Source organism: Branchiostoma floridae, chromosome 13, assembly GCF_000003815.2.
Source record: "Branchiostoma floridae strain S238N-H82 chromosome 13, Bfl_VNyyK, whole genome shotgun sequence".
Classification (NCBI taxonomy): Eukaryota; Metazoa; Chordata; class Leptocardii; order Amphioxiformes; family Branchiostomatidae; genus Branchiostoma; species Branchiostoma floridae.
In genome coordinates, this window is record NC_049991.1 from 11,130,522 (window position 1) to 11,150,689 (window position 20,168).

A 20,168-nucleotide genomic window follows, 5' to 3' on the forward strand; every position below is an offset into this window, starting at 1 on the left:
ATGTCTTCCTCCCCCTTGCTACAGATGTTTCCCTACCAGAATTCTGTGGAGTCATTGAGACTTCGGAACAGAGCTCACTGTAGGAGGCTTGACAGACTTACTTGTAGTGTCAGTCCGTGGCTATGCTGCACATCTGGCTGCACTGCTTGTATTGTAGACACTGAAGATGTATAAGATGTAAAACACCATGCAAATATATCTATGATGAAGTATCTAGGCACATAGTGGTTAATCTGTAGATTATCAAGTGCAGCTGTCACATGGATACCAGAGTGTTTGGCCTCTGCAGTTCAGGTACCAATGACTTCAATGAATTCTAATGTGTTCATTTTCCCATTTGTACACCCTCTACTCCCTCCCCTCAATGCTTTGCTATGTGCTCTCTCTCTCTAAATCTGGTCTATGTACTTTGTCTTGTGTATGTTTTGCTGTGCATGCCACAAAATGCATGCTTCTGTCTGTTTGCTCTTCTGTCCTCACATGTTTCATGCCTGCACCACTGCTCACTGTTGGAATGACTACTACCTGTACTGTATTGATTCTGCTGATACATGTGTGTGTGTGCATTTGAACAATAGGTCAAGAGAACTGTTGTAAAAAGATCTCTCTCACCAGTCAAGCAGTGAAAACTGTGGCTGTTGTGCATACCTAGCAATGGAGTGAAAACAAAGTCGTAACATGCCAACTAACTTGCTGACAAACACCCCTCCCCTATGTGTGCTTCCAACCCTTCCCATCCCACCCCTCCCCACCCCCGACCCCTTCTCCTCTCACAGACTCCTTCCACTGCGAGTCGCAGCAACGGTCCATACACAGACAAGACCTTCGAGACCAGCTCCTACCCCAGGAGGTACTACTCGTCACACGGTTCTACGCCGTCCACGCCACCGCGAGATCTAGAGGACGGGGACCGTACTCCACCGAGACGACCTTCCATCTCCCAGCTCTCCACGGGGTCCACGGGAACACCACATAGCTCCAACACCAACAACACTCCAGAGGCAGAAGTGGATGGAGGAGAAGAAGAGGAATAAGCAATAAACCTTCCCCATTGTAAACTATAAATAATGTGCATTTTTGTGATGAACAGGAAAAGTATCAACAGTATATTATGCCATGTATGTGCCTAAGCCGAGTGACATTACAAGTTAAGTAAGCACCATATGAAGTATACCGTTACATGTAAGGAAACGTAAGCTACTTTTCTAGTGCAAGTTTAAGTTAGTGTGGTGCCCTGGAGGTCATGTCTCAGTGTAAGAAGGGAGTGTGCTGTGTGTATGTTTCATAGTCAGCACTATGGCAGTGAGATTTCCAGCTGTACTAAGGGACCATCCCCTTCACAACATAGACCATGTACATCTGGCATTAGGAAGTTAAACAGATATCTTTTGTAGAGACCTTGGAAAGTTGGCATCAGAGAGGGAAAATAGTGCCAGTACTCTGGGAGCAGCAGGGGAAATGAAAGGAACCAAAAGATTGTTAAACCTGCTGTCATGAGGGAGACACTAGCAAGGTTGTACTAGCACTTTGAGTGTAAGAACAGTTCCTAGCCAGATATAACCAAAGACCAATATGCAGTGAGATGTATCACAGTGGTGCTAAGTGGAGGAACCTCTATAGGCTGTTGTGAGACATGGCCGACAGTGATGCAGTAACACAACACAACGGGAGGGGCTCGAGAGGTCAATGCACTGCTATAAGTGCCATATTGCAAGTTTTGTATCAAAATATATGCACCAGTTAGGTGGTTACCATTAGTGTACTCTTTCCACACTTGTGTAGATCCCAGCACGTTTATGCTGAAACCGCCACAAACAAGTGTTAGAATTTTAAGAATTTTTCTATCGTAAAGCAACGTTTTTATCCTATGTTTATGCATCGAAGAAGCCTGCTAGAGACATGTATGAGACATTATAGTGCCTCCAGTCATAGTAACCTTCGACCAAGTAGAGGTATTTTTGTATGAGGTGAAGTGAGGTAGAGATGTGAGTGCCAAAATGAAGCAGGATGATTCTGATAAATGCTGCCTGTTTTGAAACAACCATAATTATGAATTTATCATCACCATTATTATGACAAATATATTATGTAATGATACAGAGATAGATGCTGACTGTGCCGTCATTCTATAAAAAAAACAAATAAAAGCATTCTTGCTTTTACTTGGTGTGTGGAGTCTTGTTAGATACTACAGTATGTATACATGCTTGCAGTGATGGGTGGATAGCAAAAGACATTGAAGCAGGGGAGAAACCTCTTTCTCCTTAACATTCTGTTAAAAGAAGTCCTTTTGAGCAAATATATATCCACAAGGGCAGTGGTGTGAACGGTATATACCAGCGTTCGCACGTTTTATCAGCATGTGCCGTCCTTGTGGCTCAGAGGAATGTATTTCAGCACTAAGGACAGGACAACAGCTGGCAAAACGGGAAATCTTAACGACCATTAATTTCCTTTGGAACACTAGAAAAGGAAGTGCAAGTGATCAAGTAGATTAGATCTCTTAAGGCGAAAATGAAAAGCAAATGAGATTGCCAGAATGTAGACTTTGTCAAATTACTCCATTGCTTCTCAGGTTGTTTCGTTTGCTAGTACTAGATGAGCTCATACGATGGAAAATGAAAGTGAAGTGTTTGATATCTGTATCATGTCCTGCGGTAAAAGAGCTTCACAGCTGCGTACTGTTATCACGGGCTGTTGACCCAGTTCCTTGTCATTGCAAACTCAATGGCACGTGTTTGAAGCAACATAATGAATAGACTCTTACTGTGTTAGATGCCAGTTCTTCTTTATACCCTAGTTCAAGATGTTACATTGAATACTAGAAGTTTTCTTATTCGTTAACAGCACTGAAGGTAGTAACGTAACTTCATGAAATTGCTAAGAAGGTATCAACTTGTTTTGAACAATTAGAATCAATGATTATTCTGATTCACCAAGTTCGCATTGATTTCTTTACAGCCGCCACGATACAATTGCTAAGACTGGATCGAAAATTGCACTCAATTTGCCAGAACTGATAGACCCCGCAGTATATTTTGCCAGATTGACTTTCATGTTCACCAATAGCCTGACACGTGCTAGATCTTTTCAGTGGCAGCTGGAGGTCCCTTGTTTGGGTCGAGCCACACCCCGCACAAGTTAAAGAACCCACCACACCTTTCAAAAAAGAGTTGGGGCAAGCCCCGGTGTGCGATGGTGCAAATCCTCCCGTTTAGAGTTGGTGATTAACTTCAAATCACCCGGATGGAGGCCTGGCGAACCTCCGTCTCGTATTAATCATACGGTGATTTATATCGTTCACCCGGACTCCAGTCCTGGAAAGTAGTGATGTATCAGTCACTAATGGAGATCCGATCAAAGCCCAAACAAACCAAGCTTTGCTAGTAATCAGACGTCGAAGTTCATTATTAAATAGTTCCCATAGTTCTGCATGTGATCAGAAGCTTTTGACGCTTACCACACCGTCGCCGTATTTGTCTGCCACGGGCATTTGCGTGGGTACGCGTTGTATGACGCAGGTACTGGTATGAAGTATTGGACGGGTCAACTTTGCTATGTAAACAAACGGCTTCTTAGTTCGGCCCTTATTTGAAGAGGACTGCCTCTACCAGTAACGGGCATCACCCTGTGACGTCACCAGCCCCGCCCTGGGATAACGCCTCTCTTGTCCCAGTCAGACTGATGCCTTCCACCTGCGCTTCACTCGCTCATCAGGGTAACGGACGTTATAGAAGATAACGTCCTTAAGGGCTTTCTCTGAGGGGGTAGCGGTTCTGAACTGTGTGCATGCCATCGCTAGCCAAGTCAAAACTTAAATAATAGACCAGACAAGGGCAATCAGTGAACACTCGTCTAGTATTTATCACCTTTAGAAGTTACCGACCACATTGACCACTGCAGGCACGAACTAAGTGTGGGATGTTGACACACGACCTTGCTTTTAGCACCCAACCTAGGATAGTTATGTACATTACTGTGTTAACAACCCTTCTAGTGTGTTGTATTACCTGGTCTCTCTGGCTAACTACCTCCAGGCAGAAACGTCAGTAGATCTACAACAACACATGCGCCTTATATGCCTAGTCGCCACGTTTAAGATGTGGATGGTGGCTTGTGGCATATCGGAGAATGGGCGCCGCCTTGTGTCCAACTTTTGTATTGCAGTGGGCAATGTTGTCAATATCGATTGAAACTTGACGTTAATTCTTTTAAATGAAATGGAATAGTCTGGACAGACGAACGTGGTGCTCAGAATTCCTAAATTGGCGATAGCGTTAGCCGAGGAAAAGAAGCCACCCTCCAATGATGAAAGAGAAACAAAACAAAATACGACAAATTAGCATATCAAATTAACCAACCGTCTTTATCATTAAAAAGGCCATCGGTACAGCACTACTTCAGACGAGGATGGACATAATGATTTGCTTTCGTTTAACATCTCCACGTGCATCGTCTGATCGACATGTAGGAGAGACTAGGACCGGGTAACTGTCTTATTGATGCAAATTACTCCATCTTTACCTTGTGAGTCGCCATGTGATGCTCTATATATACTACGAGGAGCAATTATCACAGCCTTGCCTGCTGTATGAGATGGAAAAAAATACTCTTTAGTTGTTAACAAGTGACCTTACCAGCCGTCGTATGCATTTCTTTAAAGTATGAACCTAAGCTTGCATATGTGGCAGAGTTAATTTCAAGTCAGCTGTATACATTCTGACCAGTTATTGTAAACAAGCAGATGTTCTTTTGTCACTCGATCCTTTTAATTGTGTTAACTAGTTAGAGGTTGAAATACTGACAGTAAAAAAACGACAATTCAGCCTTTTGTAAATGTGCTGCAAGAGTTTTTAATGTCAATGGCAATAAACCTTAATGTCAATGGCAATAGACCATTTCTCTCTTTCTCTCTCTCTCTCTCTCTCTCTCTCTCTCTCTCTCTTGTACATGTACGTTTTATTCGATTTCTGTATATTTTTTCATCACTATAACTTGGCCACCTATCCTCAAACATTTTTGTAAGTATAAGAGTAAATACTAACGTCTGCGTTTAGTTCTTGACTTGGCCTTTAATTCATATCAGTCACATCACACCAAGAACGGCACAAAAGGAAGAGTGAGCTGTTCAGATGTACGCTGATTTTCAAATATTACGACAAGAAATATATGCTAGTTACTCTGATGACCTTGATTTTGATGACAGCTAATGGCTTATGCGTTTGACAGCAATGACTGGCTGCTAATGACGTACATCACCCAAAGATCGGCGGATGTTGAGAGGGCCATTTGTCAGATAACATCATGGCCGTTAAACTCTACTTGGCCCTCCCATATATCAGCTCGGCGACCATCATGCATATGCTGCATGGGATAGCGGACCACGCATACAGATCGGCGGAGCCCTGAGACTACAGACATGGATAGGTAATAAGATGGGCTAACAACAGGGTGCATCCATACATTACCATGCCTGTATCCATCTGCAACTTCACGCACCTGTGCGCCTTCGCATGCCGTATTCATGCAGTATTCCCTGGCCATGGTGCTGAAAATTAAGAATGGTTTTAGTTTTGATACGAATGTCAGAGTACAGTTTCGCGCATCATTTTGGAAGTTATCATCGTTTCTGAAGGGACGTTGACTTCTTGACATATCACCGACATTTCCTCGAGACGAGTTCTATCTGCAGTAGCTGATGACAACGGAATAGAGAACAGCGAAGTCATTAAATTCTAAATTTCCTTCGCTGTGGCGAACAAAAGGAAAGTAATAACACGCTCGCAAGTTATTGTCATCCGTCTGATTTGATAACAGCAGGTAGACTGAAATAACTTATGAAACGCGCTCATTGCAAACCGTGGAAACGAAGGCAAGGGGAGAGGTGGTGCTTTAGGTTCAAACTTACCTGCATTGCTGATATTGGTAAACGAAAACCAGCCTCACCCCCGATCACTCTTACTTATCTGCATTACTGGTTATATTGAAGTTTTGCCAGCAACGACAGTCGTATATCACTGGCACCCAAGATGGTCTACGATGATGGAATTGGAAGTTAAGCACAACGGAGATTCTCCCAGTATCAAAATTGCAATTGGTAAAATGTGAGTTCTACGCGTGTAAATCTACAGGAAACACGTACATGTTTATTGCATTAGATATTAAGAACTGGTGACATATGTACAGTTTGTTCAGCAGAAGATTTTTTCTCGTCATCTTTATACCGCGAATCAAATTTGGTCACAGTGAAGAAAGGTGTTTGCCCGTATAATGTTCATCGTGCGTCATTGGTGGCAGTATTGAGTATAGTAAGGCAATTTGAAACTTGTTTTCGCAACAAGGCATATCATTCAACCGCGTTGGACACGACACCTCTAAGGCATAGAAGATATGACAATGCTTGTATTCAGGCTATTGAATCAGACGGTTGGAGGGGGCAGATGTGCGGGGTTTATTATGGGACAAACCTTTATTTCCATTTTCCATCTCCCAGTTGGTGGTAAACTTAATTTGAAATAACAATACGCTGGTTTCTAAAAGAAACATTATGTAAGGTGAATAGATAAAGCCGCACTGAGCAAGACCATTGCCCTCTGCTGTCTTCCTACTCTCTGCCGTATGGAATGAAAAACCCCTTAAGGCAGGGATGAGGAACATCTTCAATTTTCGTACCCATTAGTGATATCAGGGAAAGCCAAACTAGCCACAGGCGTCGAACTTCGGATCGCTCTGATGACACTGTAAAGGTTACCACAGTAACGCCAGCAAGCTGCGAGGTCAATAAACTTGCAAGCAAATGAGGAATAACTCCTGCTGTCAAGAGATCTCAAGACTCAAATAATTCCACTGTCGCACTTTTAGAGTTTTGTCTTTTTATTTTGCAGAAAGGAACAAACGGTACAGCAGGCATTTGATTTAAACGTCACTTTGTTCTTCTTTTCGAAACACCTAAGGATGCCTTTGAAAGCAGTTGAATCAAGCTTGCAAGATTCATATCTGTAGTACTTTCTAGTCCGTCATCACGGTGTAATTCAATCTTCTCGACATCACTATGGGGGCTGCACATCATGCTGTTAACGACCTTGAATTTGGCCAGAAGGTCACTGAATTTCAATATTACGTCGAGTGTACTTTTTCGTCTAAAATTCTACCCTATTACACCGAACTGGGCACGTTATGATCAGACCAGTTGTCTGCATTAATCGTGGCTGATCAGTACCACATCACATCAGTCATCACATCACACCACATCACATCACATCACATCACATCACATCACATCACATCACATCACATCACATCACAAAGACTCTAAATTCTGGTAATTTTGATCTTTACAAACAGGAAGTTCCAACTTTCACCACGCTGCGGCTTGAGATGGACATTGTGCAGATACATCTCTTATCTCACCTTAATTGGTTGGATTGACGATGCTGGGAAAATTTTGTATCTCACATAAATCGTTATTTCACCGGAGACCTCCGCAACCATCGTGGTTCTCACCTTTTTTACGCCAGTAAATGTAGAAAATATGCAACACGTTTATGAATGTATACGTACGGTGAATGTGAAATGCAAAAAGCAAACTATCCACTTTTAGTGTCTGCTTTTAAAGGCTTATGCTCCCAGAGCCCCTTGTACTGCGAAGCACACGCTTCCTGCCACGGCCAGAAAGGTTACTGCTCACGTAACGGTGTCTAGCTTAGAGCAGTTGAAGCAAGAAGCGTTTGGTTTCACTGGAAATCCAGGATGTCTATTCAGATCTGCCTCATGCCTTGCAGTTACATTTACCTAAGTAGAAGGGCATGTCGTGAATCAAGTTTCCATTCAAAACAGCAGAAGTAACTGATAAAAATCGATGAGTGTTTGGCCCTGGGTTTATCTCTTAAACCCAGCTGATGCCGCTAGAGACATATGACGTTGTAGAGATGAATGTTCACCGCTTCAAAGCCTCCGCCGTCTAGCTCCGGGACGTTGTGCACAAGAAGCCGCATAATATTATGCTGGACACGTGTCGTAACCTTCACAGGAGAAGAAACAACCTTTCTTGAAATGTTTTTCACCTTTCAGGCTGTTTGACCCTGAGCGTGATGAAGCACTTAGCCACAATTTCACTGAGAATAGTTTTTCCATTTTTTCGTGACTGACGCCACGAATACGTAACGTCACCGATGGGCTATTCTGACTGTCAGAGAAGTTGCCGATATTCTGTGTAAGTTGGTCTGTGACTGTTTAAGTCATGATCTTGTACTCAGCCCGCCATCCCAGAAAATTCCCCTAAGGTCAAGACTTTCATTACAGGAGGAAAATACAGATTTCCATGTTTTAATTGACAAGTTGCAGGGGCGTTGGCGAAGATGACTCCACATCAGGAATGTATTCCATGATCCATGAACTTGACCCGAGAATTATGATTGAGTGTTTCATAGCGCGGGATATTAACCCGCAAGATTTGTTCTAAATTATCTACGGATTCTATCTGGAGACTACCTCGTAGTTCACTAAATTCCACATTGGACCGGTGGGTCAATTGTTTGAACTGTTAATCCTAGTCCTATGATAGTCCATCATGCTTACCGTATAATTGTGCAAGATTGTTTTTTAAATTTTATTTCAGAAATCGAAATGTTTCACGCATGTGAAGGTGGATTCTCATCAGATGATCAGAAGGACCTGTCTTTTTCTGATCTACACCTTGCATCGTACTAGCGTTCCTGGGAGGTGTATAAATGCACCCAATAAATTCGGCTAGTATAAACTATCTTGCTTCAGTCTCTCACTGACTGCCATACTGTTAACATGGGTGCAGGGCAGGACTAAGACACTGTAGAATAGAGTATCGAATAGTCTCTTCGACATACTTATAAAATCTAGAAACAATAGATAAAGACTTTTACTTAGTTTGGTGGCACATAAAAATACTTCTGCTTCCCCTAAACAGGAAGAATAGAAGGTAATAGTCTGGTAGGGAAACAGCCTGGTATGGAAACATTGGCTAGTGGTCAGACTGTATCAGTAAGTCTGGTCTAGCTCCTAGATTGCAAAGAAGGCACCATGATTACAAGTTCTCCATATTTCTAGGAACACAGCTGTGAGTGAAAAGCTATGTAAGTCATGAGCCATGAGTGCCCCTTGCAACTACGGATTTTTTGTATGATATATTAGCTGTAAGTTCAAATTTGAAACTGAAATCCCTTATTTACGATACTACATGTAATATGAAGATGATAATAGTTGGTAGCAGCAGCTCTTATCTGCATGAGAACACATAGTTTTTACAAATGATATTGGTATTTTTGAAATTCAGCCCTTGCTTAGACAATGATAAAGAACAACATAACACTGAATTCAAAATAGCAGAAAATCTGTGTGTTAGTTGATCTTTCTACCATCAAAGCTGAAGTTGTGGATATTGTTGTGTGCAATGCCCAGCCTTGTTGGAACTTACTGGGCCATCTTGCTTAGTTTGACAATGTTTATTGAAAACTGGTGAAATATAAGTCCAAATATTTTTTTCAAACAGACCTGACAGTTCTTAATTGTCTGTCTTGTGTGGCAATATTGTTTCTGGCTGCAGGCATGGGTTGACTCCCCATGGTTTTTAATTTTTTTTAACGTGGTCTGGAGGGTCAATTGACGTGTCAAAGTCCTGGTAGGGGGGACAACAGGAAGCAACTTCACTGGTTTATGATTATGGTTGTTCCCCGGGCAAAAAAAATCCCCCAGTTTGGTAAACAAAGATCAACAGCACACTGGATATCAAGCGCTGATCTGCCTGATACTCTGAATGACAAAGAGACACCCTGTAACTAGATTGACTACATGTACTTTGTGCACAGGAAGAGCGCATTTACATGCGTCGTGACTAACGGTTTGCCCTCCTGTGTGACTCCTTTGTATCCCTGCCTTCTAAATCACTTTTCTGTCAGGTTATTTGGTTATTTTATCTCGATGTTTCTGACTAGTTGACAAGAGTGAAAGAAAGGCTGGAAGAATACTTGTCCACATTCATCACAACAAGCCTTTGGGAATGATGCATTGATGAATTGTCTCTATCGACCTGTACAACGTTAAATATTCTTAGAATCACAAACGAAGCAAAAGTAGACGTATTGAAGACGTAACAGTCATACTCAATAGGGTGAATCTTCTGTTAATCAACACTTCTTCAAGCGGATACAGCAAGTATTTCACATCTTGACGCGTTGCTGACAACGAGTGGAAGACGTGAGGTTTGTGCCAAAGGAGACGTTTTTTGGCTTATCCATGTTGCTGCTGCAAACGACAGTACAGTTCTCTGTGGAATTGATAGTTTGTATAAAATGAAGTTGACAAAAGCACAACATTTCACTAGTAAATTTAATGATATTAACTCACAAACTCAAAACTGGCCTAGAGTTGCTGTAGCCCACCAAGTCGTGAAGCCTACTATTTCTCACACAATAGTATAGCAGCTATAGCTAATGTAAAATTCATTTTGTCACAGTTTTTCTCAACAGCATGATTCAACAAACCGTATCCCTGGCGTCAATCTGCGTCTGATGCACCATTTGCATGCACGGCTGTTTCTCGAAGGTTTGTACAAGACTTACGTCTCAAGCAATCAAATGCTACTCTCTAGGGTCTCCTAAGGGTAATTGCGAAGAAATTGTAAGATAGTACTGTAACATGGGTCACATAAATCGGGACATGGTTATCCACCCGTATGTGTACGCAATCTCATAACTTGGAAATCAGACACGTCCCCTTGCGAAACATGGCATGTGCACTTCATCTGAATGTTTTTCACACTTTATTCAAACACGGCGTCTAGAAAGTCTATACGCGAAGGAATTAAACTGTGTACAAAGGCACTCATGTTATATAACCTTCTACAACACGCGTTTTGCAAGGCCGTGTAGACTCTAGTTACTGGTCATGAGGGTAAGACACAATTCAAAGATGCGTTACTGTAGCTATATTTTTAATATTTGCATGTCCTCTAGCTGATATTGCCACATCTCATAACATTTTATGGAAGCCATCACCATATCCACCAACGTATTTTCTTAAAATTTATGAACGATTCTAACTTAACACAATACGCAAGTTATTCAATCAAATGGATAGATTTTGCAAAGTCAGACGTTTCAGGTAGTGAGTCGGTGACCTTCAGTGACCTACAGAATATAAAACCGAACGTGACGAGAATTGTCAAACGTTAACTGCACATTCGACTTAAGTACTTGCTCCGGAAGGTCGGTATTGAAAAACTTTGTTTTTCCTTCCCAGTAGGCAGACTATTCAATGTCAGCAATCTTTCAGCTTGTATTCAGACTCAGTCTGCGTGGATCAACGGGTTTGGGGTGTTCAGTATGGATTTTTCTGTCTTTGCGTCAGCAAGAGTTTGGAAAACTGGGCGTCCGCTTTGATCAAAAGGATACGTGCCGTTCCTGCCGTATGGTTGGGAGGGCAAGGTCTCCTGTATAAAATGACATCACAAACTCGGCGTCACAAACCGTTCATCTGTAAGTTTAGGAGATTTCATATGGATATAATGCCTATTTCACAAACTGACGCCAACAGATATGAAGTATTGTTGTTAAGATGGGTGCTCTCACCACACGTTTTTCTCGTATCCAAGCATGATGCTGCAGCTGGCGTTTGTGATCGTCTCTCATGTTGTTTGGCTAATTGTTTATCAGAAGTCCCCCCTTTTCAAATTACCGGTGATCAAAACACCACACAAACATCATAAGGCGCGGCGGCGCTATGGTGTAGGCTCTCGGTAGCTGTTATTTACCTGTAGGGCATGCAGTGACTGAAGGTCTTTTACTCCGACTGAAGGTCTTTTCATACCAGAATCCGTGAACCTGCAGCTGGATGTCTTTGTTCTGCTCTTTGAAATAACCACCGAGGACTTCGTACGCCTTTGGAATATCCTTAGTTAGAATGTAGCGTAACATATCGTGAACAAAACAAAAAAATGCCAAAGCCGATAAGATATGAAGTATTGTTGCGAAGATGGGTGCTCTCATGACCCATATTTTTCTCCTATCTACGAGTGATTCCTGTTAGGCTGAAATATGAATGGAAGAGGCACACTTGCTTAACGTTGAAGCAACGAAGACCTGTCAATAACGCTATCCCTGACAAAATACTGGTCCGCTACTTGACAGAAGTAGATTAAAATCTAAAACTAGACAATGAAGGACATATATGTCCTTAGTTAAATACGCAAGCGTCATATCTGCCATTTCACAACTTTTGGCATTATGTTTGTACTGATTCGTATAGAGAAACGTGCGTACCGCCTCTGTCCTTGGTGCTGAAACCATTATCTGCGGGTACTGCAACATTTGTACTTTCCACCGTGGCCCGCACCGGCAGCGGACTGGCGAAATCAACTCATGTTTCCGTCAATATGTTAACGCTGTTACTGCCACATAATAGTATCTAGGTGATTCATCGCTCGTACACAAAACGGATGATTTTTCCGATTTGGTGCCGTAAGAAGATAATAACCGCAGCAAAACGTCACTCCTGTGTACAAGTGAATGTTACATTCGTTGGGTTTCATAGACACTATGAAACCACGTTACTGTCTGCCGAGGTATATTCCACAATTATCAATTCTATTTCAATCACTGGTAGGCGGTTATTGGAGAGAAGAAACAGTTTGTATAGCTATGTGGTTGGCAGTAAGTAATCACGTAATTGTAGGCTTTAATTATAATTCCGGCAAAGATGATTCTACTTTTGGACCATAGATATTTCTATATTATTATATGGATATAGGCTGAGCGACAGTAAGGCGTCCTTTGTCAAGATAAATGATTGCAGTGGTAGCCAACGATAGAGATAGATGTTCTAGCAAGATCTCGCAAATAGGGAAGTCACAAAGGAAATGAAAGGTTACTAATGGTGCGTCATTAAAACCACATTACTGCCTCAAAACTCGGAACGACTTCCATGGCCTTAGTGCTTTGTTTGCTGGTACATAGTACGCATTCAGGTTCGTATGCGTACGCTGGTGTTATTTCTCTTTTCGTCTTGTAGCCCAAGTCTCAACACAACACACAGCTGTAACCTCTCTCTAGTTCGCATAATATATGACTTTCATTTTACCCTGTCCCGTTTTAGCTGTAGTCGTTTCTTGTAGTTATTTTGAGCGTGTTCCATTTTCAGGTTCATTCAATCACAAACGTCATCCAGTTTATTTCAATTCTTATTTTACATTTGTGTATCATTAATCATTCTATTATCGCTGTATACCCTGAGATGTGTGTTGGCACATTAAGGAACATGCACTTAACTGCGAGATAGCAATCGCCATGGCCCCTAAAAGTGTATTACGAATGCAGAGCACCGGACAAAAGTGGTGCAAAATGTTGACTCCAACTCTATTAGATTGACGTATATCGTGTAAAGGTCAGATTTATCAAGTCATTTTGTACAGGCGCGTGGATATTGCCCTAATGAGCAATTAACTTGCCGTCACATTTGTTGACAATGTAGGGGCGTTAGTCTTAAGTAGGTGGCGGCTGAAGACATTAATCGGATTTCCGCACGTGAAAATGCATGGAATATTTCAAAACGGGCTTATTATATTCCTCGCTGCAGAAAATACATTTTTCATCAGAAGTCTTTAAACCGACGTCACGACCCCACAAACTAACCAATCGACACCCACTTTCCCTCACCAATCGTCAGATGCACGAACCAATCAGGGACCACAGAGGGTCATCCTGGCACAAGAAGAGGCGACCAATCAGCCATCGATCATCTTGGAACGTTTCGGGGCGGATGAAGCAGTAAGATAGAGATTAGCCCACCTCCACACTCAAAACCAGTCCGACCGATACAGGTGGGATGGACGCCTCTACTCCAGCCGCAATCTCTCTCAACGCAAGCCAGACGACAGTGATGGCGTGGAACGACTCGGTTTGGGACGACCTGAATTCCACCGGCACGTTCAACACAACTTTTCCCGGCGAAGGCAGTGTTCGGGAGGCCCCGTCCACGACGTGGCTCGTCCTGACGGGGTTGGCGCTGTCCCTGCTCATCCTCGTGGCCATCCTGGGCAATGCCATGGTTCTGATGGCCTTCATCAAGGACCGCCGCCTCTGCACTCCTGCCAACTACCTCATAGTGTCCATGGCTGTAGCCGACTTGCTGGTTTCTGTATCGGTAAGTTCTTCCCGTTGCTGTTGTCTATTTAGTTCATGTGTTTATCGAAATGATTTAAAGAAGGAAAGCTACTGGTTATAGACGGTTATGTCTAATGTTTGATTAAAGTTGAGAAATGTTTCCACTTGAAAGTTACCATATCTGCCAATATTGACATACTCAAATAGTACATTTTCGAGACATTTTCTGGATAAGCTTGGCGAGGACTGTCATTATGTTCCTCTGGTTGGAATTGCTTCCCCTTATAAGGTATTCATACAACCAATTTCTGTCTATCGTTTGCACAGTTGCATGCGCCGTTTCCTGCATATTTATGCGGTTAGTATCTATCATGACTGTTATTACTACAGTAAACATACTGATGCGCGCGTGATGTCGGTGCAGGTGCTCCCCGTTAAAGCACCAGTGCATTTTGATATGTAGACGACTGTAGGAATAGGAAAACGTTGTCGGTATCGGGTTTTACTGTCCTTTGTTGTGCCACACTGATTTAACTTTGTGGATGACGTCCGCGCGCTTATCAATTATCGGCGGTTCTACAAAAATCTCCTCGGAACTGAGGCCTGTGCCGACTAAGCTAATGAAAAGGCCAGTGTGGCCGGGCATGTCGGAAAACTTGTTACGTTCTGCCGGAAACGCTAATTCAGCTTCGACCTAGACAAGAAAACTGGGGCTAATTGTTAGGCCATCCAGTGTGAGGGGATCTGGAGTTGAGGTATAAGGAGGAAGGAAAAGATAACCTATCTCCTCCAATCATCATCAACCTACCTGTCCTTTAAGGCTTAATGCACAAATAAAACTAGTTGCTTGTTTAATATAAAGTTACTTCATCTTTATCCACGCGTTAACACGCGTATCATTTTCAACATATTGCATTTCGAAATCATCGTCCGGCGACTTGATACCCCTAAACCCGCAACGCAACAGATTTAGGTTCCCCCGCGGATGAACGTAACTAGTGTTACCTTATTCTGCGGTTCTATGTGTTACCAGCTCTGCATTCTAAAGGCTTGTAGTTTTTCCTTATTTTTTGGCTTTTCGCCCTCAAGCATTAGTTTTAAGTTCTGTAGACGGTGCCATCCATAAATTCAAATCAGATTAGCCTAGTCAACATGAAAAACTGAAATAAACACAAACATCATCTATTATCGTTTGTACGCCTTCAAAGAACTGGTTTTTTTAGACGATGCAACAAACTACTTTTTACGCTCTCTGTTGTTTAAGGATGATATCATGGTTAAGTCCCTTTTTATTGTGCCTTGCAATAGATAAATGGCCCAATTGCAAAGAAGAAAGAAAAAAGATGAATGAAACCAAGTAATGGGTAATAACATAGCAACGTTGAATGTACAGAGATCAGACATTAAACCGCCTCTCCACATTTGGCCCGTCCACAAATGGAGTTTTGTCCTGCGTACAACGTTATCATCAGCCACCAGTTATGTGTACAAAAATCTTAAAAACGAATATCTTTTAAACGAACGTGAAGGCATTGTGTATACCTCGCAGTGTTTGAGTAGTGCATACATAATAGAAAAGGTGGGATCTTTCGTCTTCCACTGTCTTCGAAAAATGAGTCGAACCCAATAACCCAGGATCTAGAGTTACTAGCTTTAGACTAGACACTTGTTATGTTGTTTTTACACCGTTCGAACCTCTTTTGTTACCTGCAATTAGCCCACGGGCAAGAATTTGCAATAAACTTTACTTACTGTTCTGTTTCCAGTATTTGGGTATTCATCCTACACTGGTGATTTTGACCTGAAGTCAGCTTCTTGCATTTCTGTATATGTGATAAAAGGGAGGACCAGTGGTGAAAAATGTTTTTGGTAAATCCACGGTACGCTATAGGCGCCTTGAAAATACTTTGATCCGCTGGACTGTCTCTGCCTGTGCGGGAGCGCCAGGGCGCCGCCGTGTGGAGTCCGGAGTCACCATGCATGTCAGCCTATCTACTGTACTTATGGAGACTCATCTAAAGGCTTTTACTTTGTTACGTCACTTAAGGAAATATTTCTTAGGTCTGCTTTAATGGGTTACTGTATCTTAACCTGTGCTCCTGGGCTTCTCTGTGGAGAATGATGTACGAGCATGACAAGGGCAAAGCCCTCCATAGACCTGCTCACATGAAATACTGTTTGGAATTCGTCCTTAGTAACCAGCGCACATCCATGCTGGTTGATGACCAGTATAGTGACAGCAGGTTCTTTACTCAGAACTATGTGTTAGATGACTTATTTTACGCTATCGCGGACCCTCTGATGTCCATCCATTCAGAGAGTGTCTTGTAAACCCCGCCATGCCCACTGTTTCCCCAGGTGATGCCGCTGAACGCCACCTATGAGCTGATGGAGACCTGGAGACTGGGACGGCCCGCCTGTGACTTGTGGATCTCCCTGGACGTCACCTCCTGCACAGCCTCCATCTTGTCTCTCTGTGTCATCGCTCTGGACCGCTACTGGGCCATCACAGACGCCGTCAAGGTAGGAACTCTATCTGTCAATCTTAGCGGCCGAAAACAAGTTTCCTTACCGAGTCCGCCTACACTTCTCCTTTCGCCAGTCAGAAGTGCTGATGCAATGTTCAGCAAAGTTCAGCAGCTTGATTGCCGTTGTCCTGCTGCTGGTATAGCTACAGAAGATAGCCAATAATCGGTTTCCTTGGTGTGAGTGACGGGTGGTTTCATAAAACTGTCATGAGGACGATGATGCCTGGGTTGGCGGGGATTTACACCTGCACTTCGCCGCGGCAGATCGAAGACCATCCGATGCTATCTGAATAACTGAGAACAACAGACCATTTGCTGGTTAGTGGGGGAGGATCAAAGTTAATTATTTTCTTTACCGCGATTCTATCGCAGGTAGAAGTTCGGTTGATCTCTCTCTCTCTCTCTCTCTATATATATATATATATATATATATATATATATGTGTGTGTGTGTGTGTGTGTGTGTGTACAAGATTAGATACATATGACAAACAATTCTTCCATGGTTAGAATGTTGTACACGTTACGTCAATCCTTACCATGGCAACAGTAAATACTACAGTATTAGCATTCAGGCCACAATTTACCCAGCACGGAACTGTGCGATTTCACCGTAATAACGCCACAGGGTGCCATCAAAGGGCTCCGCGAGACATCGCCGATCTTCCGCTCTGCGGCGCGACCAAACATGCATAACAAGCTCATGCTATTCCTCTTCCTATTGTTAATAGAAGTTAGGGATGGGAAATTAAATTAGCTTGAGCTTTAGGTTAAAGTTTTACGCAAAAGTCCCAACGGGTGGTCTTCTTCTCACTACTTTGGGTTATTTACAATGATGAACTATTCCTTTGTTTGCTTGAGTACATAACAGCCAGGCATAGTGTCAACTTTAGGGGCATTATAGAACACTAGATCTAAGGCAGTACTGCTGGTGCTTGTTGCATAAATAAGGGGATCATTGCGGACATCTTACATCCCCTGTTATTTCCAGCTTTCGCCCAGATGCCATGATTCGCATGGCACGATGAATGTGCTTGTTTCCTTGTAAACTAACATGTCTATATAGTCTGAGCCACTGAAAGTCGAGCTTTCGAATATATATCAAAAAGAAAGCACGCATTGCTATATGACATGTTATTGACTTTTTTTCTGCAGTACATGCACCAGCGAACCACCCGTCGTGCTGTGGTGATGGTGGCTCTGGTGTGGGTGGCGTCGCTATGCATCTCGGTCCCCCCACTGTTCGGCTGGCGCACAGCACAGGATGTGGCCGACCCGCTTGTCTGCAGGATATCACAGGTGAGTTCTCATTTGCCTTATAAGGAATTACGTAGATAGATGTTTGGCTAAGAATCATGAGAAGATTACGTGCAAGATGACAGGTTGATGAGTCTATTGATAGCACGGTGATTGCCTCTCAAGCTTGAGTAAAAAAACGCTGTCCTGACTCCAAACACTGTCTGACTCCAATCACTGAAAACAAACAAGGTACTTTTTGTCCTTACGTACTAGGTGCCAAATAACCTATCATACAAAAAAGGGTACATGACAAAACATTAGGCTGACTGTTGTCACATGTTCACATGTATACAGGACTATGGCTACACCATCTTCTCGACGTTCGGCGCCTTCTACGTCCCCTCAGCAGTCATCCTGGTGGTGTACTGGAAGATCTTCCGAGCTGCCCAGCGGCGGATCCGGGTGCGCGTTGGTGCCCAGGTCCCGCCGGCCAGACGGAACAAGCCCCGATCTTCTGACAACGATGACACCGCAGGAGAATCACGTCCTGTCACACCTGTGCGACACAACCGACGTCAGCAGAAGAGCCAGGACAGAGAAAACATCAGCATTAACGTAAAGGTCATCTCCGTCCAGCCTGCTGTCCACTCCCGACTGGACTCCTCAACCACGACGGCAACCACGCCCGAGCCACAAGCGGGTGGCTCTTCCAGCAAATCTGCATCGTCAACTGCAACTACTTCGGTGTGTACAGAAAAAGTTTTTCTACAGTTGATGATAATGAAACGTCGTGTGTTGATGCACCACGTAATGTAACTTCATTGAGAATGACAATGTTTTGATCATTCAGTAATCATTGGTATATGCCACTTCACTTGAACATGCATCCGCTAAGAAATTTAAATCTGATGCTAAATGTATGCTTTGAAGAAACCATTTTTATTGACGAAGGATGTCGTTGACCATCTGAAAGGTTTCTTATTTCCCAGAGAACGTATCCAGTTGTATAGATTGAATCAAAATATTATCTTTATTCCTAGATACCTAAACTTTACAAACAATGTTATTGCTGTTGGTAAACACAACAAAATGTTATGTTGACTATTGATGCGTACCCATAAACATCTCAGTGTTTGTCATTGACCTTCAGAAGGGAGCAGCCTACGAGGAGCGGTTCTCCAAGGCGCCTTGCGTGGCCACCGTGTCGGAAGGAATCGCCGTGATGGAGCGCGCCTCCGACGGCTTCAACAGCGCCCAGAACCTGAAGAAGAAAATCGTCTTCTCCAAGGAGCGGCGAGCTGCCAAGACGCTAGGTATCATCACCGGAGTGTTCATCGTGTGCTGGCTGCCGTTCTTCCTGGTGGCGCTGATCGAGCCTTTCTGCGCCAGCTGCACCATCTCCCCCCTCGGCAGGAGCGTCATCACCTGGCTGGGGTACGCCAACTCCGCCATGAACCCGGTCCTCTACGGCTTCGTCAACAAGGACTTCCAGAAGGCCTTCCAGAAGATATTTAGAAGAAGGAACAACTACTAATGAACTGTGACGTCCTTTTGACGGTAATAAATGTGGTGATAGTGTGGTGAATATATATATCATCATCAAAGGCATATATATTTTGAATATTCAATTGGATTTAGGTACAGCTGATTGAAGTAATAAGCCAGGGAGTATCATTAGATTGTGATGATAATAATGTACATAGTCTCTCATTTTTCATGTAATGTACGGGCACAAGGCCATCGTGTACACAGTAAGCTGATGATTAGTCGGAAATAGTCTCTGATTCTGTTTGTTTTTTCAACAACAATGCAAGATGATTTCATTTACCCGGTGAGCTATCTAAGCAAAGAATTATCTTACTGTGATTGATGGTAGACATTTTCTATCTATCATTTGTTATTGACCTTCAGAAGTCAAGACAAGAATTGACTTTCGTCAACGAGTGTCGCATATTGTGATACTATATCATAACAGTGAAGTGTTGGTGGTGAATCGTGGTCGGGTCACGGTCAGTATTTGTATACGTGTAGATATTGCAGTTTTCACAAGCTGTGTCTACCAGATGAGGTCTAGTGCTTTCTTCATAATTGCACGACCAAAGCCTTGTGTACAGAGTATGTGAGTGGACAAATTCTTTATATCCATGAAGTTAGGACGTAAGTCACGGGATGTTGACAATGTTATCATCATCACCATCTGCCGTGATTAAGTCTCTTATGCCAAGCGTCTATGTGTTTTATGATGTTCTTGACTGAATACAAAAATGAGTATG

At 42.9% G+C, this 20,168-nt stretch overlaps 2 protein-coding genes across 4 annotated transcripts in view; both read left to right on the forward strand.

The window, feature by feature from the left end:
• LOC118428943 (myosin-16-like) overlaps nucleotides 1–2,162 on the forward strand; it is an 80,773-nt gene extending 78,611 nt beyond the window's left edge. For 2 of the 3 annotated variants that reach the window (XM_035839244.1, XM_035839245.1), the window contains one exon: nucleotides 777–2,162. In XM_035839244.1, the coding sequence (XP_035695137.1) occupies nucleotides 777–1,034 (258 nt within the window). In that variant the 3' untranslated portion in view covers nucleotides 1,035–2,162. The other variant, XM_035839246.1, reaches the window with a different exon arrangement.
• Nucleotides 2,163–13,699: 11,537 nt separating this feature from the next.
• Nucleotides 13,700–20,168, forward strand: LOC118428967 (5-hydroxytryptamine receptor 1D-like). Its single transcript, XM_035839294.1, has 5 exons — nucleotides 13,700–14,169; nucleotides 16,488–16,652; nucleotides 17,812–17,955; nucleotides 18,250–18,639; nucleotides 19,046–20,168. The coding sequence occupies exons 1-5, from the start codon at nucleotides 13,852–13,854 to the stop codon at nucleotides 19,427–19,429; spliced, it is 1,401 nt and encodes a 466-aa protein (XP_035695187.1). The 5' UTR covers nucleotides 13,700–13,851; the 3' UTR covers nucleotides 19,430–20,168.

Excerpts from the sequence above, each read along its gene's own strand:
- LOC118428967 (XM_035839294.1), top strand. The coding sequence starts at position 13,852 with ATGGACGCCTCTACTCCAGCCGCAATCTCTCTCAACGCAAGCCAGACG. Across the intron at positions 16,653-17,811 it reads CCATCACAGACGCCGTCAAG|TACATGCACCAGCGAACCAC; the intron begins GTAGGAACTCTA and ends TTTTTTCTGCAG. Across the intron at positions 17,956-18,249 it reads TTGTCTGCAGGATATCACAG|GACTATGGCTACACCATCTT; the intron begins GTGAGTTCTCAT and ends ACATGTATACAG.